Source organism: Chlamydotis macqueenii, chromosome 6 (assembly GCF_036417535.1).
Source record: "Chlamydotis macqueenii isolate bChlMac1 chromosome 6, bChlMac1.mat, whole genome shotgun sequence".
Classification (NCBI taxonomy): domain Eukaryota; kingdom Metazoa; phylum Chordata; class Aves; order Otidiformes; family Otididae; genus Chlamydotis; species Chlamydotis macqueenii.
This window is the reverse complement of record NC_141561.1, coordinates 42,161,789-42,182,513: the sequence shown is the minus strand read 5'-3', so window position 1 is coordinate 42,182,513 and position 20,725 is coordinate 42,161,789. Positions and strand designations below refer to the sequence as shown.

General features: G+C 44.9%; 1 protein-coding gene across 1 annotated transcript; it reads left to right on the top strand.

Moving 5' to 3' along the window:
• Positions 1–17,079: 17,079 nt before the first annotated feature.
• Positions 17,080–19,137, top strand: LOC147600318 (helix-loop-helix protein 13-like). Its single transcript, XM_086750368.1, has 2 exons — positions 17,080–17,578; positions 19,100–19,137. The coding sequence occupies exons 1-2, from the start codon at positions 17,080–17,082 to the stop codon at positions 19,135–19,137; spliced, it is 537 nt and encodes a 178-aa protein (XP_086606494.1).
• The last annotated feature ends 1,588 nt before the right edge of the window (positions 19,138–20,725 follow it).

Genomic DNA, 20,725 nt, shown 5'->3' with positions numbered 1-20,725 from the left:
CATATCCCACTTTGGTCCCATATCCCAGTACTCTCAAACTTATTTGCTTCTGCAAAATATAAGTCTGTAGATGCAAAACATAGAGCATTTGGTGGGTAGCAAAGATGTCCAACAGCTTTAATTCCCTTTTTTTCAGCTCCCTGCCCCCTCCCAAAAGAAGTCCCGTAAAGTGAGAGATTTAGACCTGAAACACAGCCCAGGGTCGTTAGCTGGAACCCCGCCACAGCCTCATAAGACAACATCTGCCCTAGACTTTAGAGGGGAAAACCAAACCAGCACGCTTTTGCGCAACACGTAATCTAACACAGTTGTTCTCCAAGCGAAGAGGAAGAGATTCGTGCCGTCCTCCTAGCATCCATCCAGGGCCCTACGTCCCTAGGCTACGCCTAATGTGATCTTGTTCAACTTCTTGGTTGTGTTTTCTGCATGTGGCTGGAGGAGTTCCCCCCTCATAGAGGTTTGCTAACCATAAGGATTGCAAAGAGTGCAGAAATATTAAGAGCAGTTGACAGAAGAGCTCTCAGGGGGACACAAAGGCTCCTGGCTTACCACTCAATGTACAGGCCCTTAGGAGAATGCATATCATCTTATTGTTATAATTATTATTACTTTCATTAAAGTACAGGGGATGAGAGACCCGTAAGGGGAGGAGGGCCTGAAATCATGCATACCTTTTTTATGACACCCAAAACAAACCACGGTCCTAGCCAAAGCACCCAGACAGCCTATCTCATCAAATCCAGCAAGTTAACCTACAAGTTGTCTGATAAAATGCCGTGTTATGAGGCATCACGGCCTCAGACACAGGGGACTTCAAAGCTACTCCCACTATTGGCTGTCACACAGAGTTGCCGCATCTCAGTCCATGTTCAGCTTGCTATTTCAGAGCACTCAGAGGTGCTCTTCAGCCTCAGAAGATGCTGTCCATTTTGAAGAAATACGGTAAGTTTCCTTTTTTTTTCAAGACCAGATCAAACCCCGTCTCAACTCTTCATTTCCCCACAGCAAGGGGGAAAAGCAACGCATTTTTCCCATGCAAGACAGCGCTTTGCCACCATGAGCTCACTCAATTCAAATATTCCGCCTTGAGACTGACTGCTTTTTAAGGTGGGATGTCTATTCCACTAAATAAACCCAATGGCTGCTGAAAGGAAAACACGAAGCTAGAGGCCGCACAGCAAAACCCACCCTGGTTTGTTCCCACTGCTGGATTTTGCAGGGATGCAGGTTTGAGAGCAGTGACTCGTGCCTTCTGCTGGCAGAGCCAAAGGGAGGAGATCTTTGGCAGCCAAAGGAGTCGGGGTAGGCAGAGTGAGCATCTGCTCATGGCTGAAGCAGGCACAGCAAAACCATAAGCTGTCCTACCGTGAGGAAGACACAGCATTTCTCAGAATGCTACCATATTGATTCCAATGGGTGCTAATTAAGCCTGTCACGTCACCCAGCCAACATGGGTACAAAGTGTTCCTCCTGTTTCCTTGTATAGCCACCGGCAAGCTGAGATGACCTCGTATCATTGCACCTGCCTGTCATACTTCAGAAATCAGTATAAACCCCAGGTTCCCCAAACGAGAGGATATCCATTCACATGGATATCATCTCAAGCATCACAAAACACAGCCTTCCCTACCATCACCCCCAAAGCAGCTGGTTCTCCGTCACAGAATTACAGAATGGTTTGAGCTGGAAGGGACCTTTAAAGGTCATCCAGTCCAACTCCCCTGGAAGGGGCAGGGACATCTTCAACTAAATCACATTCAAAATGTTTCTCACTCTAACATATTCTTGGCGACTCCACAAAGAGAAGTCACGCACATGCAACTGACCTTGAGCAAGACGCAGTGTCACCTCCAGACCGCCAGCTCTGCATCCATCCTATATTTTTCAGCTCTGAGATGAAACATCTCAGAGTCTGCAACAATGAATAGAAACATTAATCTTTATGATTCATCATCCTCTAATCCACCAAGAAGTGTCCTATGGTTTGTGACCGCTGGCTTATTACCCAGTCCTCCAATAACTCATTAATCACTTTAAGATGTAATAAAGCTCACTAATGAAGAACAAACTCCAGCTGTTAAGAAAAGAACAAATACTAGGCTAGCTTTTGCAGGCATACCCTATAACAATGCTACCATAGTGAACTTCCCATTGCCATGCCAATTTACATTAGAACCATAGAATCATAGAATGGTTAGGGTTGGAATGGACCTTCAAAGGTCATCTACTCCAACCCCCCTGCAAGGAGCATGGATATCTCTGACTAGATCAGGGTACTCAGAGCCTCATCCAGCCTGACCTGGAATGTTTCCAGGGATGGGGCATCCACCAACTCTGGGCAACCTGGGACAGTGTTCTACCACTCGCATTGTAAAAATTTTTTTCCTAATATCCAATCTAAATCTACCTCCCTCTATTTTAAAACCATGACCCCTCATCCTGTCACAACAGGCCCTGCTGAAGAGTCTCTCCCCATCTTTCCTGTAGCCTCCTTTAGGTACTGGAAGGCCGCTATCAGATCTCCCCGGAGCCTCCTCTTCTCCAGGCTGAAAAGCCCCAGCTCTCTCAGCCTGGCCTCACAGGAGAGGTGCTCCAGTCCTCTCATCATCTTCGTGGCCTCCTCTGGACCTTCTCCAACTGGTCCATGTCCTTCTTATGTTGGGGGCTCCAGAACTAGACGCAGTACTCCGAGTGGGGTCTCACCAGGTCAGAGTAGAGGAGGAGAATCACCTCCCACAACCTACTGGCCACGCTTCTCTTGATGCAGCCCAGGATGCGGTTGGCCTTCTGGGCCACAAGGGCGCATTGCCGGCTCATGTTGAGCTTCTCGACCACCAGCACTCCCAAGTCCTTCTCCTCAGGGCTGGTCTCAATCCATTCCCCGCCCAGCCTGGATTTGTGCCTGGGATTGCCACGACCCAGGTGCAGGACCTTGCACTTGGCCTGTTTGAACTTCATGAGGTTGGCACGGGCCCACCTCTCCAGCCTGTCAAGGTCCCTCTGAATGGCGTTCCTCCCCTCCAGTGTGTTGATGGCACAACACAGCTTGGTGTCATCGGCAAACTTGCTGAGGGTGCACTCTATCCCACTGTCCATATCACTGACAAAGATGTTGAACAGGGTCAGGCCCAACATGGACCCCTGAGGGACACCACTCGTGACTGGTCTCCACTTTGACATCGAGTCGTTAACCACCACTCTCTGAGTGCGGCCATCCATCCATCCAACTCCTTATCCACTGAGTTCTCTGTCCATCAAACCCATGTCTCTCTAGTTTAGAGAGAAGGATGTTGTGCGGGACAGTGTCAAAAGCTTTGCACAAGTCCAGGTAGATGATATCCGTTGCTTGTGCCTTGTCCACCGATGCAGTCACCCCGTCATAGAAGGCCACCAAATTGGTCAGGCACGGTCTGCCCTTGGTGAAGCCATGTTGGCTGTCACCAACCACCTCCTTGCTCTCCACATATCTTTAATTAGCACAAAATGAAGGTTAGCTTTATGGTTATTTTAATATCTGCATTTTATTTGACACATTTGAGGCACTGATGCTAAAGAACAATGCAGTCAATGAAAGCTCCATTGAGGTCAGTGGGAGGCAATGGTTAGGCAATGAGGTGAACTCTTCAACAGACTACATTTTTAGATCTTAAACTAGATTTGTAACTTGAATTAGACTCAAAACATTGACCCCCACATGCCTTATCTTCACCTCTATCTCAGTCTTAGTCATCTACAGCTGCACAAAGCCGTGTACCGTAGAGATAGTCATACTTACCTTGCCAAAGGTGAGGTAGTTTAACGTAGAGCTTGGATTTGCCGGAGTTAGACTCTTCCTGGTACCAGCTTGGTCTGCTGTGACTACATGACTTGCTGGTCTGAAATGTAGGCCAGGAAAGGGAATGGCAGGAGGTTGAGGACACGTGACCTATGTGGAAATGTTAAAGGGAGCTACATTAAGCCCATTAATGAAGTAAAAGGCAAAGAGGAAGACAGAATGCAGGGACAGACAGTGGAGTCACAGATACCAGTGGAAGCAAGGGAAAAAAAACATTTTGAATATTAGGAACGATTTTCTGTTAGTAAGGATGGGAAAGCACTCATTGAGGCTGCGATCACTGCCAGCCTTTAAGAACAGGTAAGACATGTCTGTTAGGACTGAGAATGTGCTATTTGCCATGTGTTAGGGAAGGAAGAGGGATTGCATGACCTCCTGCAATCCTGTGCAGCCACACTGTCCAACAGGAAGACATACAAAGTAAATATCATATTTTGGGGATTTGAGGATTAGGGATTTTTTTAGAGTTTTTGCTTTTGCACCGTACTTGATTCTTTTGTGGTACTGCATTACTTCTGGCTGAATTATAGTACTATGATCAACACTAAACCCCATTGGTTTAAAGCATCAAGCTGATCACATTAAGACCACACCTATTAAACCACTGGTTTAAGTGGTTTACCTTAGATTTATCTGTGCCAACCTGAAAAGCACTGAAAAATAATTTATATTCATCACCTTAAATAAGCATAACATATTTCCATTGTCCCCCCTCAAACCTTCTATACTTGAAGTTTTCACCTGTGGTCTCTGCACACACGTCCTTTTGCAGTAAAAGTGTCCTAAAGGTCAAAACAGTTGGAGAAATATAAACTCTTGCACATGGAATAGAAGACAGAGGGCAAAAGAACCTGACTACGAGTTTCTGCAGCTTCACTTCAACGCTAAGGACTTGTGTTTGGTTACATCGAGGTCAAATGAAGAAGCGGGTTTTTCAACTCTGTGTTTGCGTGTGTGTGTGGACACAAGGAAGTTTATTCTCTTTATTTGTGGGTTTCTCTGGTATTTCCAGCAAAAAGGACAGTGCTTTAAAGCTGGAGGCTGGGTATGTTCCTTAAGAACTGGAGGTGATTCCAGAACGCAATTATATTACTAGTACAAATAAAGCATGACATCTCCTACTACAGCACATCTAGAAGGAATTTTTACACAGTTTTTAAGACTCCAGAGTCACTTCAGCCTAATGCAGGCAACCATTCACTCTGGAATACCAGCTGCTCAGAAGAGCAGAGATAAGTGAAAATAATAAAGTATTTAAAATTTCATTTTTTTTTTTAAACAAGTGACTTTCCTTTGTCTTGCTTCACTGATTTTCAGGGAGCTGAATAGATTAAGTTACTGTGTCATAAGTAATAGTTGAATTATGATCATGAACATCGTTTTCTTTGGTGAACACGTAGAGAAAATGAATACCATTTTTTCCACATACCTGAGGAATAAAAGCACTTGTGGAGAGGAATCTTTCCCACGGGGAACTCTTGTGTACTTTGCAGTAGTATTTTATTAAGAGCTGGAGAGTTCAAGGGTCTCACCAATGTAAGTTTTCAATTAGCTTTCCATTGTCTCCCAAACAGTCTCTAAATACTCAACTAAACTTTAATCCAATCACTTGATTTGACTCCAAGCATGATTTATCTTTTAATCATCATCTGTTCAATGAGGGGGAAAAGAAAGCAAACTTGTTCTTGGCCCATCATGACTCATACATGCTTTTGCTGTGATCAGAGTTGTGTTTTCCTTTTGGCTGATGCCTTGGCAATTGCAAGCTTTGGCTTTGGCTTTCTATTTAGGTATGATCGTTCCTGCTCCTTCCCCACCTCCCATAAATGTTGAACAGCACTGGATGTGTGTCCTTTATACCTTTTCCCACCGAGGCGTGTGATTTTTGTTTGCAGTATCTCGATATTGCATTAATCAAAAGTGTCTGCTATTTGACCTGCACTCAAAACACAAACCATATTTTAAAAAAGGGGCTCACTATTTTAAATGAATTGCATTTTTCTGGGGAGGACATATTACACAGAGAGCACAGCAACAGCAAGACACAAACCAGCCAGTACCTTCCGGGCGCCCACGAAGAGCTCAGCTGCTGGGGTGGGGAAGTGATGTTTCCCTGTAGACAAAGCCCGACGAGATTTAATCCTTCCTCATGTGGCTTGCTTGCTGACCTCCTGAGCTGGTAACCATAGCATGTCTCTGTTTCTCCATCGGAAAATGATATTTTCATGCAGCACCTTTAAAATATTGTTCTCCCTTTCATAAGGTCTCCGTAACAGCTGAATATTATACGGTCAACACAGCATATAGATAAAGATACAGGTACAAGCTCTCTGGGGGAACAGCACACTGCCAGATAGCCCTCTGGGAGCTGCTGCACTCTTCACCAGCCACAGCTACACCATTTAGTGACCTACCTCCCAGAAACGTCCCAGCCACGCACTTTTGTCTTCATGCAGTAGCCACAATTAGATGCATCTCTCCAGCTAAAAGAAGGAATGGACCCAACCTTTGCCCATGAATGGCACGAACTGCAGGGCCTTTGAGGTCTGAAAGTGTTGTGCAACATCTTCCCATGCATTATTATTCATGTCAGTGGCTTGTGCAACTTGGCGTTCCAGCTGACAGCGGGGGCAGAGCTTGCAAAAAGCCACTCTCATCACAATTCGCTGGCTGCCCAGAGCCATGAAGTAACAGAATTCCCCAGGGCATACAGGTTTCTCAAGAGATTTCCCATTTAAGTCTTCCTTGCTACGGCTAGAAATTTCAGACAAATTCCTTGAAGGCTGACTCAAATTTCAGTGCAAGGCTAATAGCATTTAATAGTTTTCTCGGAGTGCCAGGTTTTGGAAGCAGAAGATTTCATAAAAAGCTCAAGTTTCTTTTTTACTTTTTCCTTCTCTGTTTGTTTTTTTTTTTTTTTTGTGGAAAAAACAGAATAAATAACCCCTACAGACTACAGACAACTAGCCCCCCCACCAATACATTCAGATGGAAAAGAGAGGAAGGCTTTTTAAGCTAACGTCATGACCTAAGTGACCAGTTTTCCTAGGCAGCAACAGATACTTATCTATGGGTTTCACAGAGGTCATGGCCATGAGTCCCACTCCTGGCTCTGATGTAGCCAGTACTGGACGCTCATGGAAAGAGCACAGGAATCTGCTCATGCTAATAATCTCTCTGGCATCCTCCCCCAGCTTCCAACAACCGGCAGTTTAGGGACTTCTGGAGCTGTGGCTGGTTCATGCTGAGGTTGCAACTACCTGAAAAGTCAGAGCTGCTTTCCTTATGCTTTTGAGATGTGGCCTGAATACCTGGGCAGCAAAGGAGACGTACACAGATATGTAGAAGGAACCATGTGTTTGCAGACACTCCCTTGTTCAAAGCTTCGGTAAATGGACTTGCTTGTGGTCTTGATGAATAAAGACTCAAGTAACAAAAGATACCCAGTTTAGCAGCCTGTAGGGCAGCTTAGAGACTGCCAAGGAGGTTGTGGTCGCTCTAAGTGATATTTATCTCCTGGAAGCTGGTGTAGAGTTGTCCTTCTCCCATTCATAGGCAATCCATCCTCCCCATTGCCTGCTTCCAGTTTCCTGTCAGCATTGGTAAAAAGAGTCCATTCAACCGGTTTAGATATCAACATCTCCTTTGTAGGCAGCTAAAGTGAGCTTTATAAGATGACTTTGTTATCTGGCTTCCCATGCAGGTCCCTAGCTAACAAGCAGTGGGAATTAGGTGCCTCGTTGGGGAAGCAGCACTGGTTTGTGCCTCCCTGGTCCATCTCCATTGGCTCGCTCCTGCGAGTTGGAGCTAGTTGGTCCCCCACTGCCGAGCCATGCTTCAAATCTGACCTTTCCGATTGAGGCACTTGGCAGTACGTAAGGGTATGGTAAGGTCTTTGGCCAGGAAATCAGAAGCATGCCTTCATCAAAGACAATAATGCCCTGCCAACATTTGCAGACCCTTTGGTGGTTTGTCACTCAGAGACTTTGAATCAAGATTGGATGTATCCTTTACAAAAATATTCAGCTGCAACAGAAAGATCCCCATTGGGCTTGAGGCCAAAGGTTGCTGGGTAACAACCAAAGGCGTGTGTTATCACAGTGATCAGAGTGGAGGATCTTAATGATTCCCTTCTGGCTTTAAATCCTGTGAAAACTTGCTTCTTGTTGAAGCAAGGGCAGGAATTCATAGGGCAGGAATTCACTCTTGGGACCGTAGCCAAGATGACTGGCAGCCACCACAGAGATCTAAACTCTTTACTGTTTTTATGGTGGAAGACTGCATTCGTGCTACTGGGAATGGCTCTCATCTCTTTCACTCTGATGCTCACTTGCTTGCCACTGCCTCTTTCTCTCAGTAATCATGATCTTGCTCTTCTGCAGATCTGCCCTAGAAAATGGTGCCACTGCTAATCACTGCCAATCCAGCACAGGGAGAGAAGGATGGGAGATGTTGGAATCAAGCTTAGGGTGTTTCATCTGATCCCATTTTCCCCCAAGACTCTGGCTCCCTCCTCATTGCTATGAGACACTGGTCTTTCACACAGAGACCATTGGCTCCTGTCTTTGATCCAGCAGTGACCTGCCAGCATAAAAAAAAAAAGGAGGAAATACTGGAAAACAGAGTGAGATCATCATCAGCTGGGCATCCCTGGAAGGGGACCGTGACGCTGGTCATCCCAAGCCTCCTAGGCAGGGCATCCTGGTGCGGGGTCCAACTGCCGAGCTGTGTCCTCACCAACCACACTCAGTAAACAACCCGTCCAGGTGATTCGACTTAAACCTTGCATTTTCCATGGAGTACAGCAAGCCCCTCACAGTTCTTTGGTTGTCCCCATCTGCTGCTGTCTTTGTCCACATGCAGATCTGGGAGAGAGTTTTCTCTTCCAGACCAGTATGTTGTCATGGCTGGCATTTCGTCTTGCTCTCAGACTTCTGATTTTTCTCTCCTGATTTCTTAGATACATTTCTGCAGCACAGAACAACCAATTACTTCTGTCCCCTAGTGCAGCATCATGATAACACGGTGTGACAGCTCTCCATTAGAAACAGGTTTTGTGTGTGCTTGGTCTTGCCACTGTATCCTCCGCAATAGCTGTGAAGCCAAAATGTTTTTTTTTTCCTGAGAAAACTGCCTGAAGCTGTAATTTCTGACATGTTCATTTTTATCCGCAACCTGATCGGTAACAAATACACCTTCAGTGATGGCATGACGATGCTGCCACACTTCAGTGCCTTCTTAGATTTTGTCCAAGTCAACCAAGGCTACAAGGGATGGAATGGCATCCAAAGCACATCTAAGGTCCTTGGTAGCAGCCAGGAAGAGCCACCTTCCAAATGGAGAGCGGGGCCAAAGCATCTCATACCAGCAGAGGTTTTCCCAAGCTATTGTTCCTGTTTCATAGTGCGAACATGTGCTGGCTTCCCATAAAGTGGCAACAGCTGTCAGTCAAACAGACATCACTCCATAAATCATAGAATCATAGAATGGTTAGGGTTGGAAGGGACCTTCAAAGCCCATCCAGTCCAACCCCCCTGCAAGGAGCAGGGACATCTCCAACCGGATCAGGTTGCTCAGAGCCTCATCCAGCCTGCCCTTGAACGTTTCCAGGGATGGGGCTTCCACCAACTCTCTGGGCAACCTGTTCCAGTGTTCTATAACTCGCATTGTAAAAATTTTTTTCCTAATTTCCAATCTAAATCTACCCCCCTCTATTTTAAAACCATTACTCCTTGTCTTATTGCAACAGGCCCTACTAAACAGCCTCTCCCCATCTTTCTTGTAGGCCCCCTTGAGGTACTGGAAGACTGCTATAAGTTCTCCCCGGAGCCTTCTCTTCTCCAGGCTGAACAGCCCCAACTCTCTCAGCTTGTCCTTATACGAGAGGTGCTCCAGCCCTTTTATCATCTTTGTGGCCCTCCTCTGGACCCTTTCCAACTGGTCCATGTCCTTCTTATGTTGGGGGCTCCAGAACTGGACACAGTACTCCAGGTGGGGTCTCACCAGGGCAGAGTAGAGGAGGAGAATCACCTCCCGCAACCTGCTGGCCACGCTCCTCTTGATGCAGCCCAAGATGTGGTTGGCCTTCTGGGCCACAAGGGCGCATTGCCGGCTCATGTTGAGCCTCTCATCCACCATCACTCCCAAGTCCTTTTCCTCAGGGCTGGTCTCAATCCATTCCCCACCCAGCCTGGATTTGTGCCTGGGATTGCCACGACCCAGGTGCAGGACCTTGCACTTGGCCTGTTTGAACTTCATGAGGTTGGCACGGGCCCACCTCCCCAGCCTGTCCAGGTCCCTCTGGATGGCATCCCTCCCTTCCAGCGTGTCGACGGCACCACACAACTTGGTGTTGTTGGCGAACTTGCTGAGGGTGCACTTTACCCCACTGTCCATGTCACCGACAAAGATGTTGAACAGGGCCGGGCCCAACACGGACCCTTGAGGGACGCCACTCGTGACCGGTCTCCACAAGGACATCGAGTCGTTAACCACCACTCTCTGAGTGCGGCCATCCAGCCAACTCCTTATCCACCGAGTGGTCCGTCCATCAAACCCATGTCTCTCTAGTTTAGAGAGAAGGATGTTGTGCGGGACAGTGTCAAATCTTTGCACAAGTCCAGGTAGATGATATCCGTTGCTTGTGCCTTGTCCACCGATGCTGTCACCCCGTCATAGAAGGCCACCAAATTGGTCAGGCACGATCTACCGTTGGTGAAGCCATGTTGGCTGTCACCAACCACCTCCTTGCTCTCCATGTGCCTTAGCATGGTTTCCAGGAGAATCTGCTCTATGACCTTGCTAGGCACAGAGGTGAGGCTGACCGGCCTGTAGTTACCCGGGTCCTCCTTATTCCCCTTTTTAAAAATTGGGGTTATGTTCCCTCTCTTCCAGTCATCGGGGACCTCACCAGACCACCACGATTTCTCAAATATGACCCGCGGATGGATCTCATCAGGTCCCATGGACTTGTGCACCTTCAGATTCCTCAGATGTTCCCGAACCTGCTCCTCGAGTACAGTGGGCGGTTCTTCATCCTCCCAGTCCCTGCTTGCACCTTCTACGGCTTGGGTGGTGGGACAAGAGCTCTTGTCGGTGAAGACTGAGGCAAAAAAGTCATTGAGCACCTCAGCCTTCTCCATGTTCTGGGTAACCAGGACACCAGTTCCCTTCCGGAGGGGGCCTACATTTTTGCTGGACTTTCTTTTGTCCGCTACATACCTGTAGAAGCTCTTCTGGTTGCATTTTATATCCCTGGCCAGGTTCAGTTCTGTCAGGGCTTTGGCCTTCCTCACCTGATCCCTGGCCACTCGCACAGCCTCTTTGTAGACCTCCCAGGCTACCTGTCTCTGTTTCCACCCTCTATAGGCCTCCTAAATCTGCCTGGGCACCTCTGTTTTCAAACCCGATATCTCCAGGCAGGTTTATGAGGTGTCATCTGCATGATTAACAAGTCCCAAGGACTGCTGTGCAGGTACAGCGAGCAGGAGGGGAGTGGGGCTGGTGGGGAGTTGGGGAGCGGGTCCTACCCCGGCCAGAGCCCTGCCATCCGCCACTCCAGCCTGGACTTCAGGCTCTGCTCTGGTGCGCAGTAAGTGCCTCAGGCTCCAAAATCCCACAAAGATGCCACATTAATGGGAAACATCATGAGATTTCCAACAGTTGTGCAAGACTGTGCTGCACAAACATGGGTCTCTCCACTCTGTCCCATCCTTTTAGACGCCCAGTTGTGTCTTCTCATCAGCTCTCTCCTTAGGGAAAGCAGACATGCTAATGAAGAAATTAGCTTCAGTACAGGTATGTGAGACATAATTTGTGGTCTTTTAAAAATATATGTATTTTTTATTAAATCAAGACTGCGAACAACACACGTATTCAGGATTGCTTATACCCAAAGAAAGGGCAGCTGGCCAACATGAGTGGACAACCCACTCCTTTAAAAACTGGTCATGCACCTTGCAGAACACACGTTTTCCACAACGGTTTTGCAAAGGGGCTGAGATTTGTTTTCCTCAAGAAGAAAGTGGCAGAATTAGTTTCTATAGCTCCTAGCTGGTTGAGTGCTGACTGAACTCACCTCTCTGATGATACCTAGATTTGAAGGCACTTACCCATGGATGGGAGCAAGGTACCTAATGTTATTGCTTTGAGATAACCAAATAACACCATTAATAACAGCACTATATGTGACAAAAAAAAGGCAGTTTTTCCTATCCCTGGAGATATTTCTCATCAGTTATGTAGACCGGGTTATTCGCAGGCATTATCTGCAATCCCTGGAGACAGCGCTGTGTTAAACTTGCCAGGGGTATGCTTCAGATGGGTGAAGAATACACAGCGAAACGCAGCACAGGCAACCTTCGTAAGACCGCTGCATGAAGAACAACGCTTTCCTTCAGAAGTTCCCCATGAGCACTTCTGTCCCCTTGAGATCAAATCTGTCCAGCTAGGCACAGGCTGGTGTACAAGCTGTCTCCCAAAGATGGACATTCACTCAAATGAACAGTCACAGACTCCGTTGCAATGACTTGGATGAGGAACTGTTTGGCAGCAGCAGACCAGAGGTCATTCCACAACCCATAAAAAGCTCTGTGAAAAGGAGGAAGCCACAAGTGAGTGTTTTTATTAGCGAAAATACGTTCCTTCTCCTAGAAACTGAGATTAACTTTCTGTAACTTCGCAAACACCCTGCAGAAAGGTTGAAGTGACTGTGTTCACTTTTAAACACCAAAGGCTTTTAAAGAAAATATTGTCTTGACTAGTTTATGCTAATAACGAAATAAATCTGAGTTATGTTAATAATCATTCACCAGTGCCGTCCTCCACAAACTTTGACATCTGATGTTTCTACCCTGTGAATAATAAAGGTCCTGTCACCTTTTTCACTTTAAATCAACATCCCACATATAATATGAACATTTCATTTCACAATTATTTGAGCATCTCAAAAACAGCCATAATCCCTTTGAAATTCTCTTGCCCTGGAAATCCTTGTTCTGCTTTTCATTACATTGTTATATTTGCTATTGTTTTAGGTTAAAAAGAAGCACATTCCAGTCTTAAACGATAATACTTGCACTTTTCTTGCCCCCAAGACTTCACAAACCACGTGCCCAGTAGTTCAGGTATCCTAGGCCACGGTATGTGGCTCAAAAGGTGGTGGTAATCCACCCTTTAGCTGTGGCTGTAAGGAGCTCAACCAGCCAATTTTGAGGCCAGCTGAGGTCCTGGAGATGCCTTTGTGTAGTTGTAGTTTGGCAGTGCCATTACTGACACATGTTGAGTGAGCCACACCACCAAGAGCTGCACTCTCCCACCTGGATAAAGCATTCCCCAAGATTTTTGGCATCTTTCATCCTGTATTCTCAGCTCATCTGGGACCCAGTTCCCAGCTTTGAAGATGAGCTACACAGCATAACGTTGGATTAGCAGCAATGACATGATGGACTTGTACTTTGGAGTGGTCTAACTTGAAAGTAAAGCATCTGGTCCTTTCTACATCTGTTCTTTGTCCAGGCCAAGGACTGACTCCCTTTATTAAGCAACTAAAGATGATGGAAACATGCTCAAACTAAACTCCCAGGGGGAAAACAAAAAAAAAACAAAACAAAACAAAACAAAAAAAAAACCAAAAACCCAAAAAACCCCACAAGCCATTTTACCAGAACTGGGAGGGTTTGCTAACTCCACTAAAAATGTCGTTGGGAAGGTTCCCCTAGCTGAGTCTGAAATAAGGCCAATGGGACAAGAAGGGGAGAGACGAATCTACCTCCAAAATAACCTTAGGAGACTCTGTTATCTTTGAGATACAGGTGCAGGGTAACAGCTTTCAGCTACTAAGGCACTATAAAGAAAAAAACAGCAGTGGAAATATTCCCTGAAAACAGATTTGTACCCAAAATTTTATGAAATATGCAAAATCAAAGAGTCTGCTATGGGTGAATTTGTTTAGATGACAGAGAAAGAGGAACAGAACTCAGGAAGGTAGTTCCCAGGATGAATAGGGAAAATTATAAACAGAGATGTGAATATCTAGACCTGGAAGAATTCAAACCCAAACAACCATGGCTCCTTTCTCTATCATAGACTTAAACCCAGGAGAAAGTTTCTGACTTGAGAATTTGCTTTCATCGGACCCTACAGATTAAAAAATGACCAGCAGCCAAATGCTATTTCTGGATCCCCTTGGATCTGAAGAGATTTTGGGGGAAGTGATGGTTGAGCAGATCTTGAAATTATACCATCATGTCATAATCAATAGCATCCCCATTCAGTGTGGTACCTGTGCTACCTCATTCCCTTATTGGGGATTGCTTCACCCACATCTTCCAGACAAGTGCAAAATTATCCCAGTTGTCCCAATCTGCTCTCTGATGAAGAGAGTTGCAGAAACACCAGGAGTGCAACAGGTCTGAAGTTGTGGTAAGGGCTGTTCATATGAGTGATGGGAATCTCAGCTTCTCTTCTGAGACCTGACCTCTTTCACAGCCTGCTTTCTAAGGGGAAATCTTTTCTTGCTTTTCTTTCTTTCTTCCCCTACCCTCCCCCCTTCTGCTTTGTCCAGAGTCTCTCCAAGAGAGCCAAATTCCCCTTGAGCACACTAAAAGTAGGCTTGCTGGAACATCTGCTCTCCATCTGTGGAGCCAGACATATCCCCAGGCAACACTATTAGCAGTGATGGATCTGGAAGGGAACATTAAGCGCTGAAGAAGCATCTGCTGAGAAAGAGGAACCCAGCACATAAAACTAACCATGTTATTTGCTGAGTCTCATTGCCTCTGCCCATTGCTCCCAGTAGACAACAACTGCATCCTCCAGAGCCTTGTTCAGAAGACCTGCAGTTCCCTTGCTGATTTTGGTATTTTCAAGTGTCTTACATTTGTGCCTAGGGTGGCCAAAGGAGCACTACCAAGTGCCCAGTTAAACAGTGACTGGGCAGCCACATAAGCATCCAAAAGAGAATCTGAAATCTGGGAACTGCTAAACATCCACAGGAGGCCAACAACGCAACTGCAGCGCTGCAGAGGTGCTGTGGGTAGAGGTGGTGCAGCATGCAGAGGTAGGGAGGTCAAGCAGGAAGTCTTTTCTGCTGCCTATTTTCTGCAATAACTGAGCCCCAATCTGCCTACAAGGGTGTAGAAGGGACTTCTGGGCTCAGACGTACAGCCCCACTGCCAGCCGTGGGGACCGTAGTGAATTGGTTTGTTTGGGATCATTGCTTATACCTGACGCTGGGAAATACAGTGATATAATTTAAAAGAAACCATCAGAATGACCTCAGCATCCATTGGCCCAAGTTCAGGTCTCAGCTCTGACACCTGTGACTGTGGCCACTCCTTTCACCCCTCTTGCATCCCCTCCTGCCCTGTAGCCAGCTGCCTTGCCCCTTGTTGAGATACATCTGGAGCAGAAGCTGTCTGTCACCACAGGCTTTCCCAATATCAATATATTGTTGTTGGACATGTTGGTATAATGACAAATGACTTACTTTGTACAAAACTAGTGCAAACTTTGTACCCTGAGCTGACCAAAGACATGCACACTCACACATGGTGTTTTCCTCTGTCAAGTAGATTTACAGATAGTGGGTTCCTTCTTCAATTTGCACAATAAGAAGAAAAAGACATGTAGTCCTAGTATTTCATACATTGCAACCTTCTCACATCTACTCTTTGCAAAAATCTTTCCTGTAGCCTGTTTTCTACTGCCTTAAACTTCCAGGAGTGTATAGAACTGCCACAAGGCAAAATCCCAAAATTACTAAGAGTCACCAGTAGCCTATGCCCTATGTCAAATTAAATCCCTCTATTCACAGGGCAAAACTACCATACAAAGGATTTCATCTTAAGTCATTGTTAGATGGAAGACCTGATCATCCTTTTGGATCCATTGAAAACGCAGGTCATTTTCTACTCTCTGGCTCTTTATCTGAAGCGATTGAGATTTGTGGTTTCAGCTGTCCTATCAGGAAGCTGTCTGTGGCGCATAAACTTCACAGCAGACATCTCTTGAACCTTTGCACAGCAGCAGGACATCAGTTTATGCATGAAGTCAAGCATCTGATTAAGTGTCTTGATAACATTTCTTTATGACACGCTTCAGGAAAAGCATTTAGGCTTTCTCTAACTTAAAACACGTTGGCATTTCATTCATTTAAGTCCTTAAAATATCACTTAAACTACTTCAATTTAAACATTGACTTAAGTGTCATGGAAATCAAAGGAACTGAAGCACCCACTTACATTGTGCACTTGCTTGAAAGTTCTGGTGGTGCTTAAAGCCTTCCACCTCATTTGTCCAGCATCCCTGTGATGCTGGACACCTGCTGCTCTCTCAGTTTCCAGCAGTTTTCAAGATGTGGCCCACCTGGTCCACCATTCTAGTGCTGAACCCATTGTGGTTATTCCAGCTGCTGCTATTTTCCAGTCCTTAGTATGGTCTGAGACAGAGCACTGAATGTCTGCACCACCCACAAAATATGTAATTTAAGTGTGAATCGGAAAATGCAGTAACCAAATGAGGTGGCGTTGGCTTGCTTAATATGAAGTAACACCATGTTCTAATTTAACACAGTATCCCATATCTTTATCCCAACAATTCTCTTTCTAGAAATGTAGAAGATGCCACTAGCTTCTGCTATCAAAGAGGACAGATTCGTATGTCTTTGACAGCATTATAATAGAGTTTTGTTTGTCCAGTCATAGGAGAATGTGAGGCTATTAACACTTTACCAAAAATTGACAAAGGGCTGTATTTTGTTTCTTCCTGCAACCACTCCTAACCAAACCCGACAACAATAACAACAAAATCCCTGCATGAAACCTACTCTAAATAGCAAGTGAAGAGGCTGAACTTATTTAAGAAGTCAATAACTGCTTCAATGGATTTTACAGGAGAAAGCCAATAGAAAATTCACTCTCTCTTGTTACATTCATTCATATTGTTTTGTAGTCAACATCTAATAAAACCAGAAGCACATGTCCTAATTAGTTTTGGGTGGAGAAGAATAGGATCATTCCCCTGCTGAAGAGCCGTGAAGTATTTAAATAATAAGTCCCACTTGGATTTGCAACTGGGGAAACTTTTGCGATAGCCTTCCTCAAAGACACAACCAGGACATTCTGCCTCTGATATTTTTTGAGGTGAGGGGGGTATTAATGAAATTAGAGTCTCATTTTCCTGATAACCAGTTTAGTCTGAAGTTGTAAATATTTCCATTAGCTTGCTTCAGACCGGTACGGAGGATGGAAGAACTTTGTTACAACTTCGAGCAGGAAGACTCCACTCCTGAATTTCTCTTCTGGGACCAGGCGGACACCAACGCTCAGCTAGACAACCTCCTCCTGGACATCTCCTTCTCCCTGGCAGCCCAGTTCCCTCCGTGGGCCGCCCCTGCTTGCCCCCTGGGCCTGGGGGAGCCGTCGGGTGGAGCGGTGCGGGGTGCTGAAGTGGACAGCTCCCCAGCACCGCCCCCCGTGCGGCTCGGCCAGCGCCAGGCCGCCAACGCTCGCGAGAGGAAGAGGATGCTCAGCATCAACTCGGCCTTCGACCAACTCCGGTGCCACGTACCCACTTTCCCCTATGAGAAGCGGCTCTCCAAAATTGACACGCTCCGGCTGGCCATCGCCTACATCGCTCTCCTTGGTGACATCCTCCTCTCCGGCTGCGATCCCAAGTCCTATGTGGAGCAGTGCCTGAAGAATGGTTTGCCGAGCCAACACCAGGCAACCTGGAAAACAAGTGGTGAGTGAACGAAGGGTTGTATTTTTGGGCATCATAGCAATGCTTTGGGGGGGCGGGGCGAGGTGTGGGGGTGTGAATTGGTTGATTCTATTTTGAACATTCACTTGTCACACTCAAATGGCTCTGAAAACATAAAACTTACCTTCAAAAAATAGTAGCTAAGTAATGATACAATCAAAAAGAAAAAATCCTACCTTTTCTTCTAACTTTCTTTTAAGGATCTTTTTCTTAAAAAAAAAAACCCTGCAAAACATAACAACAACAACAAAAAAAACCCAAACCAACTAACCAACTAACCCCAACTCAAAAAACTTACTAAGCTCATGGGAATGGTTCCTTCTACAAACAAGATTAAAGATTTTTTTTTTATTCTCAGAGTACATTTTCAGATATTGTTTTGATTCTGTGCAAAGCTGGTCTTTTATAAAGCAAGCTTATGGAGCCTGTAGAGACTTCTTTTATTTTCTTTACAAGTTTTCTTTAGCTTGTACTTGAATGAGAAAAAAACACCTGGCTTTGAACATAAACAGCATCTAACTTCTTAAAATACATATGTTCGAGTAACCAAGAGTATCTCAGAGATATTTCAGTTTAACACTAAGAACTAGGATACACAGTACAGTGAACTCAAATTTAAGATTTGTTTCAAAGTATAGGGGAGCAAATGCCGATTTGCAATTTACATTCTTAAACAATTATTTATATTTTAAAGTGAAAGACTGTTGTTCTCTTTTCTATTTGGTTTGTACTTTGTCTTGATTTATTGATTGAACTGTGTGCTTGCTTCTACCAGTATACGTTGCTTCATCCATCCACCATATGGTGAAGATGGGAAACTGCCCAAGTAACACAGGGTCTCAAGTCTCAGACAAAAAGTAGCAGGTTTTCTGTTACTTAACAGTGCAGGGAGGAGCAGAGGGAGGTTTTCAGTAATTCTTGGCACTTTGCATCATAAGGTAATTAACCCCCTTTCTAACTCTGTCCCTTTGCAATATAAGTTCCTTTGGATTTTGTTGCTTTTGGGAATGGGCCTTGAAGCGTATCAGCCTTCAAAAAGTGCAGCATAAGTAGAGAAAAGTCATTGCAAAATAATATTCCCCTTTCATTTCATAGAGGAGTGCCAAATAAACACAGTCTGCAGGAAAAAAGCAATCGGTTTACTTTGAAGGAAAAATTAAGTCTTTTTTCCTTGCCTATTAATTTCTGTGCACCCTGATATACCACTGATCAAAATTCTCTTGACTACAGAGAACATTTATGTTTTATTTTCCAGCTGCCCCCACCTTTAATAGACAAACAGTTTTTAAAACAACACAAATAGCTCTCAGAGGTATCACCTCTTTTGTCAGGCTTCTAGTTAACTAGTATTTCTGAAGAGCTCCACTTGGAAAGATCTAAACAAATGAGGCTGCTTTTCTGGAAAGGCTGAATAGTTGACTTGTTAAACGCTGATTTAAATCTTTTTGAATTCATGTGGTATGTCTTTACTTTCTTTTCCTTTCTCCCTTCTGTTCTGTGCAGATCTGACAGCCCGCCTGAGCTGGGTAAAGTGGGATTAAGCGGTACTCAAAAGATCTTTAAAGGCAGCATGTTGCAAAACCTGATGACCCGATTGCTGGGTACCGGCTGTTAAATTCTCAGTACTGCAAGCAAAAGCGTGGCGCTTACAATTTACTTGTTGTCACAGATCACTTTCTTGTCCAGCCTCTTTTGACGTTAATTCATTGCTGTGTAGGGCCTTCTGCTTCTCTTTATTCTAGTTTCTCACACACTTACGGACTGCTTTTGCATGAAGATAACAAAACAGATTAAAAATGAGTGTCATTACAATCACAGCAGCAACATTTTTGCTTCCACTGGATGAGAACAGTGTCCAAATCGCATTTCCAGCGCATGGGAAAACCTCCCCCAACCACAAGAAAAAAGCCAAGCACCACCTGTTGCAACCTATTGCTTGGCTTAAGATGTCCAGGGCCATAACTGTAAAAGTCACACGTGGTTTAGAGCACAGAGACCATGAAAAGCCCAGTTTTCAGAAGGTGAGAGACAAATCTTTCTGTCTATGTGTGTCTCCAAAATTTCTCAAAGTGACAGCTTTGGGAGGTCTGAGTCCAAGGCATTTTGGTATGAAAAGGCCAATGACTGCTCGCACTCTGGCATCATCTCCTCTACGTCCCTCATACATGTCACCCTGAATGCTCATGCAAAGAAAACACTAGGCTTTTGACATTTAAAGGTGCCTTCCAACCCTAACGATTCTATGATTTTTTACAATAATGTTTCTGGTGTGTGATTTTTGAGCAGATGCCAGTGACCTGATGCTGCTCCAGCAACAATCAGGAAGGCTCCGATAAACTCTCCCAACATGAAACATCCCCCACATTCCCACGGCAGCAAAGTAGAAAGGCAAAACAGCATGTTCACACTTAGCAATTTATTACCGAAGAGTTATTTTCACAGAAGAGTCATTCTATTCTGCAGCCCATGGTAATAATGAGAGTTTTCGTATTAGCAAAAACAAAACCATGAAGAAAAGTCCGTAGCTGTTTTTGACATAATTCTCCCACATTACCTGAGCATACCCTAAAGCTAATGTTGTGTTTGTCTGTTGAATGTAATTTTTTTTCCCCATCAGTCCTATACCGTAAAGGCTCTGAGTCAATTTTCCAGTGAAGAAGAGCCATCGTACATCTTGCACACTTCTCTAACACCCTGCTAGTGTGCTCAGAGATCAGAAACCATTCTGCCTTGATGTGCTTTATCATGGCATTTCTTAGCAGGTAGGATGCTAGCTGTAGATAAAAGAGAATGTATTTATTTTAACATAGTGATTAGTTCTTCTCATACCTTTGATCTCTACAAAGCAAAATCATGTCAGGAACTGATGGTTTTGGGGGGAAGCAAAAATGAAGGGAGGTCTTTGGGGGGGAGAATGAAAAGAACCTTTTTACATTTTCAATTTTTTTCTGTTAAAACAAAAGAAGGCATTTAATCTCAGATGCAACTATGTATTTCAGTCAACTTAGAATAAAACCTTTCATCTCAAACTTCTGACTGTCTCTGCTTTTTCACCCACTTAAGATGCTTGGATGAATTTTTACAGGAAACAGCACATGAAAAGGTGAAAACCTTAAAAAAAAAAACACT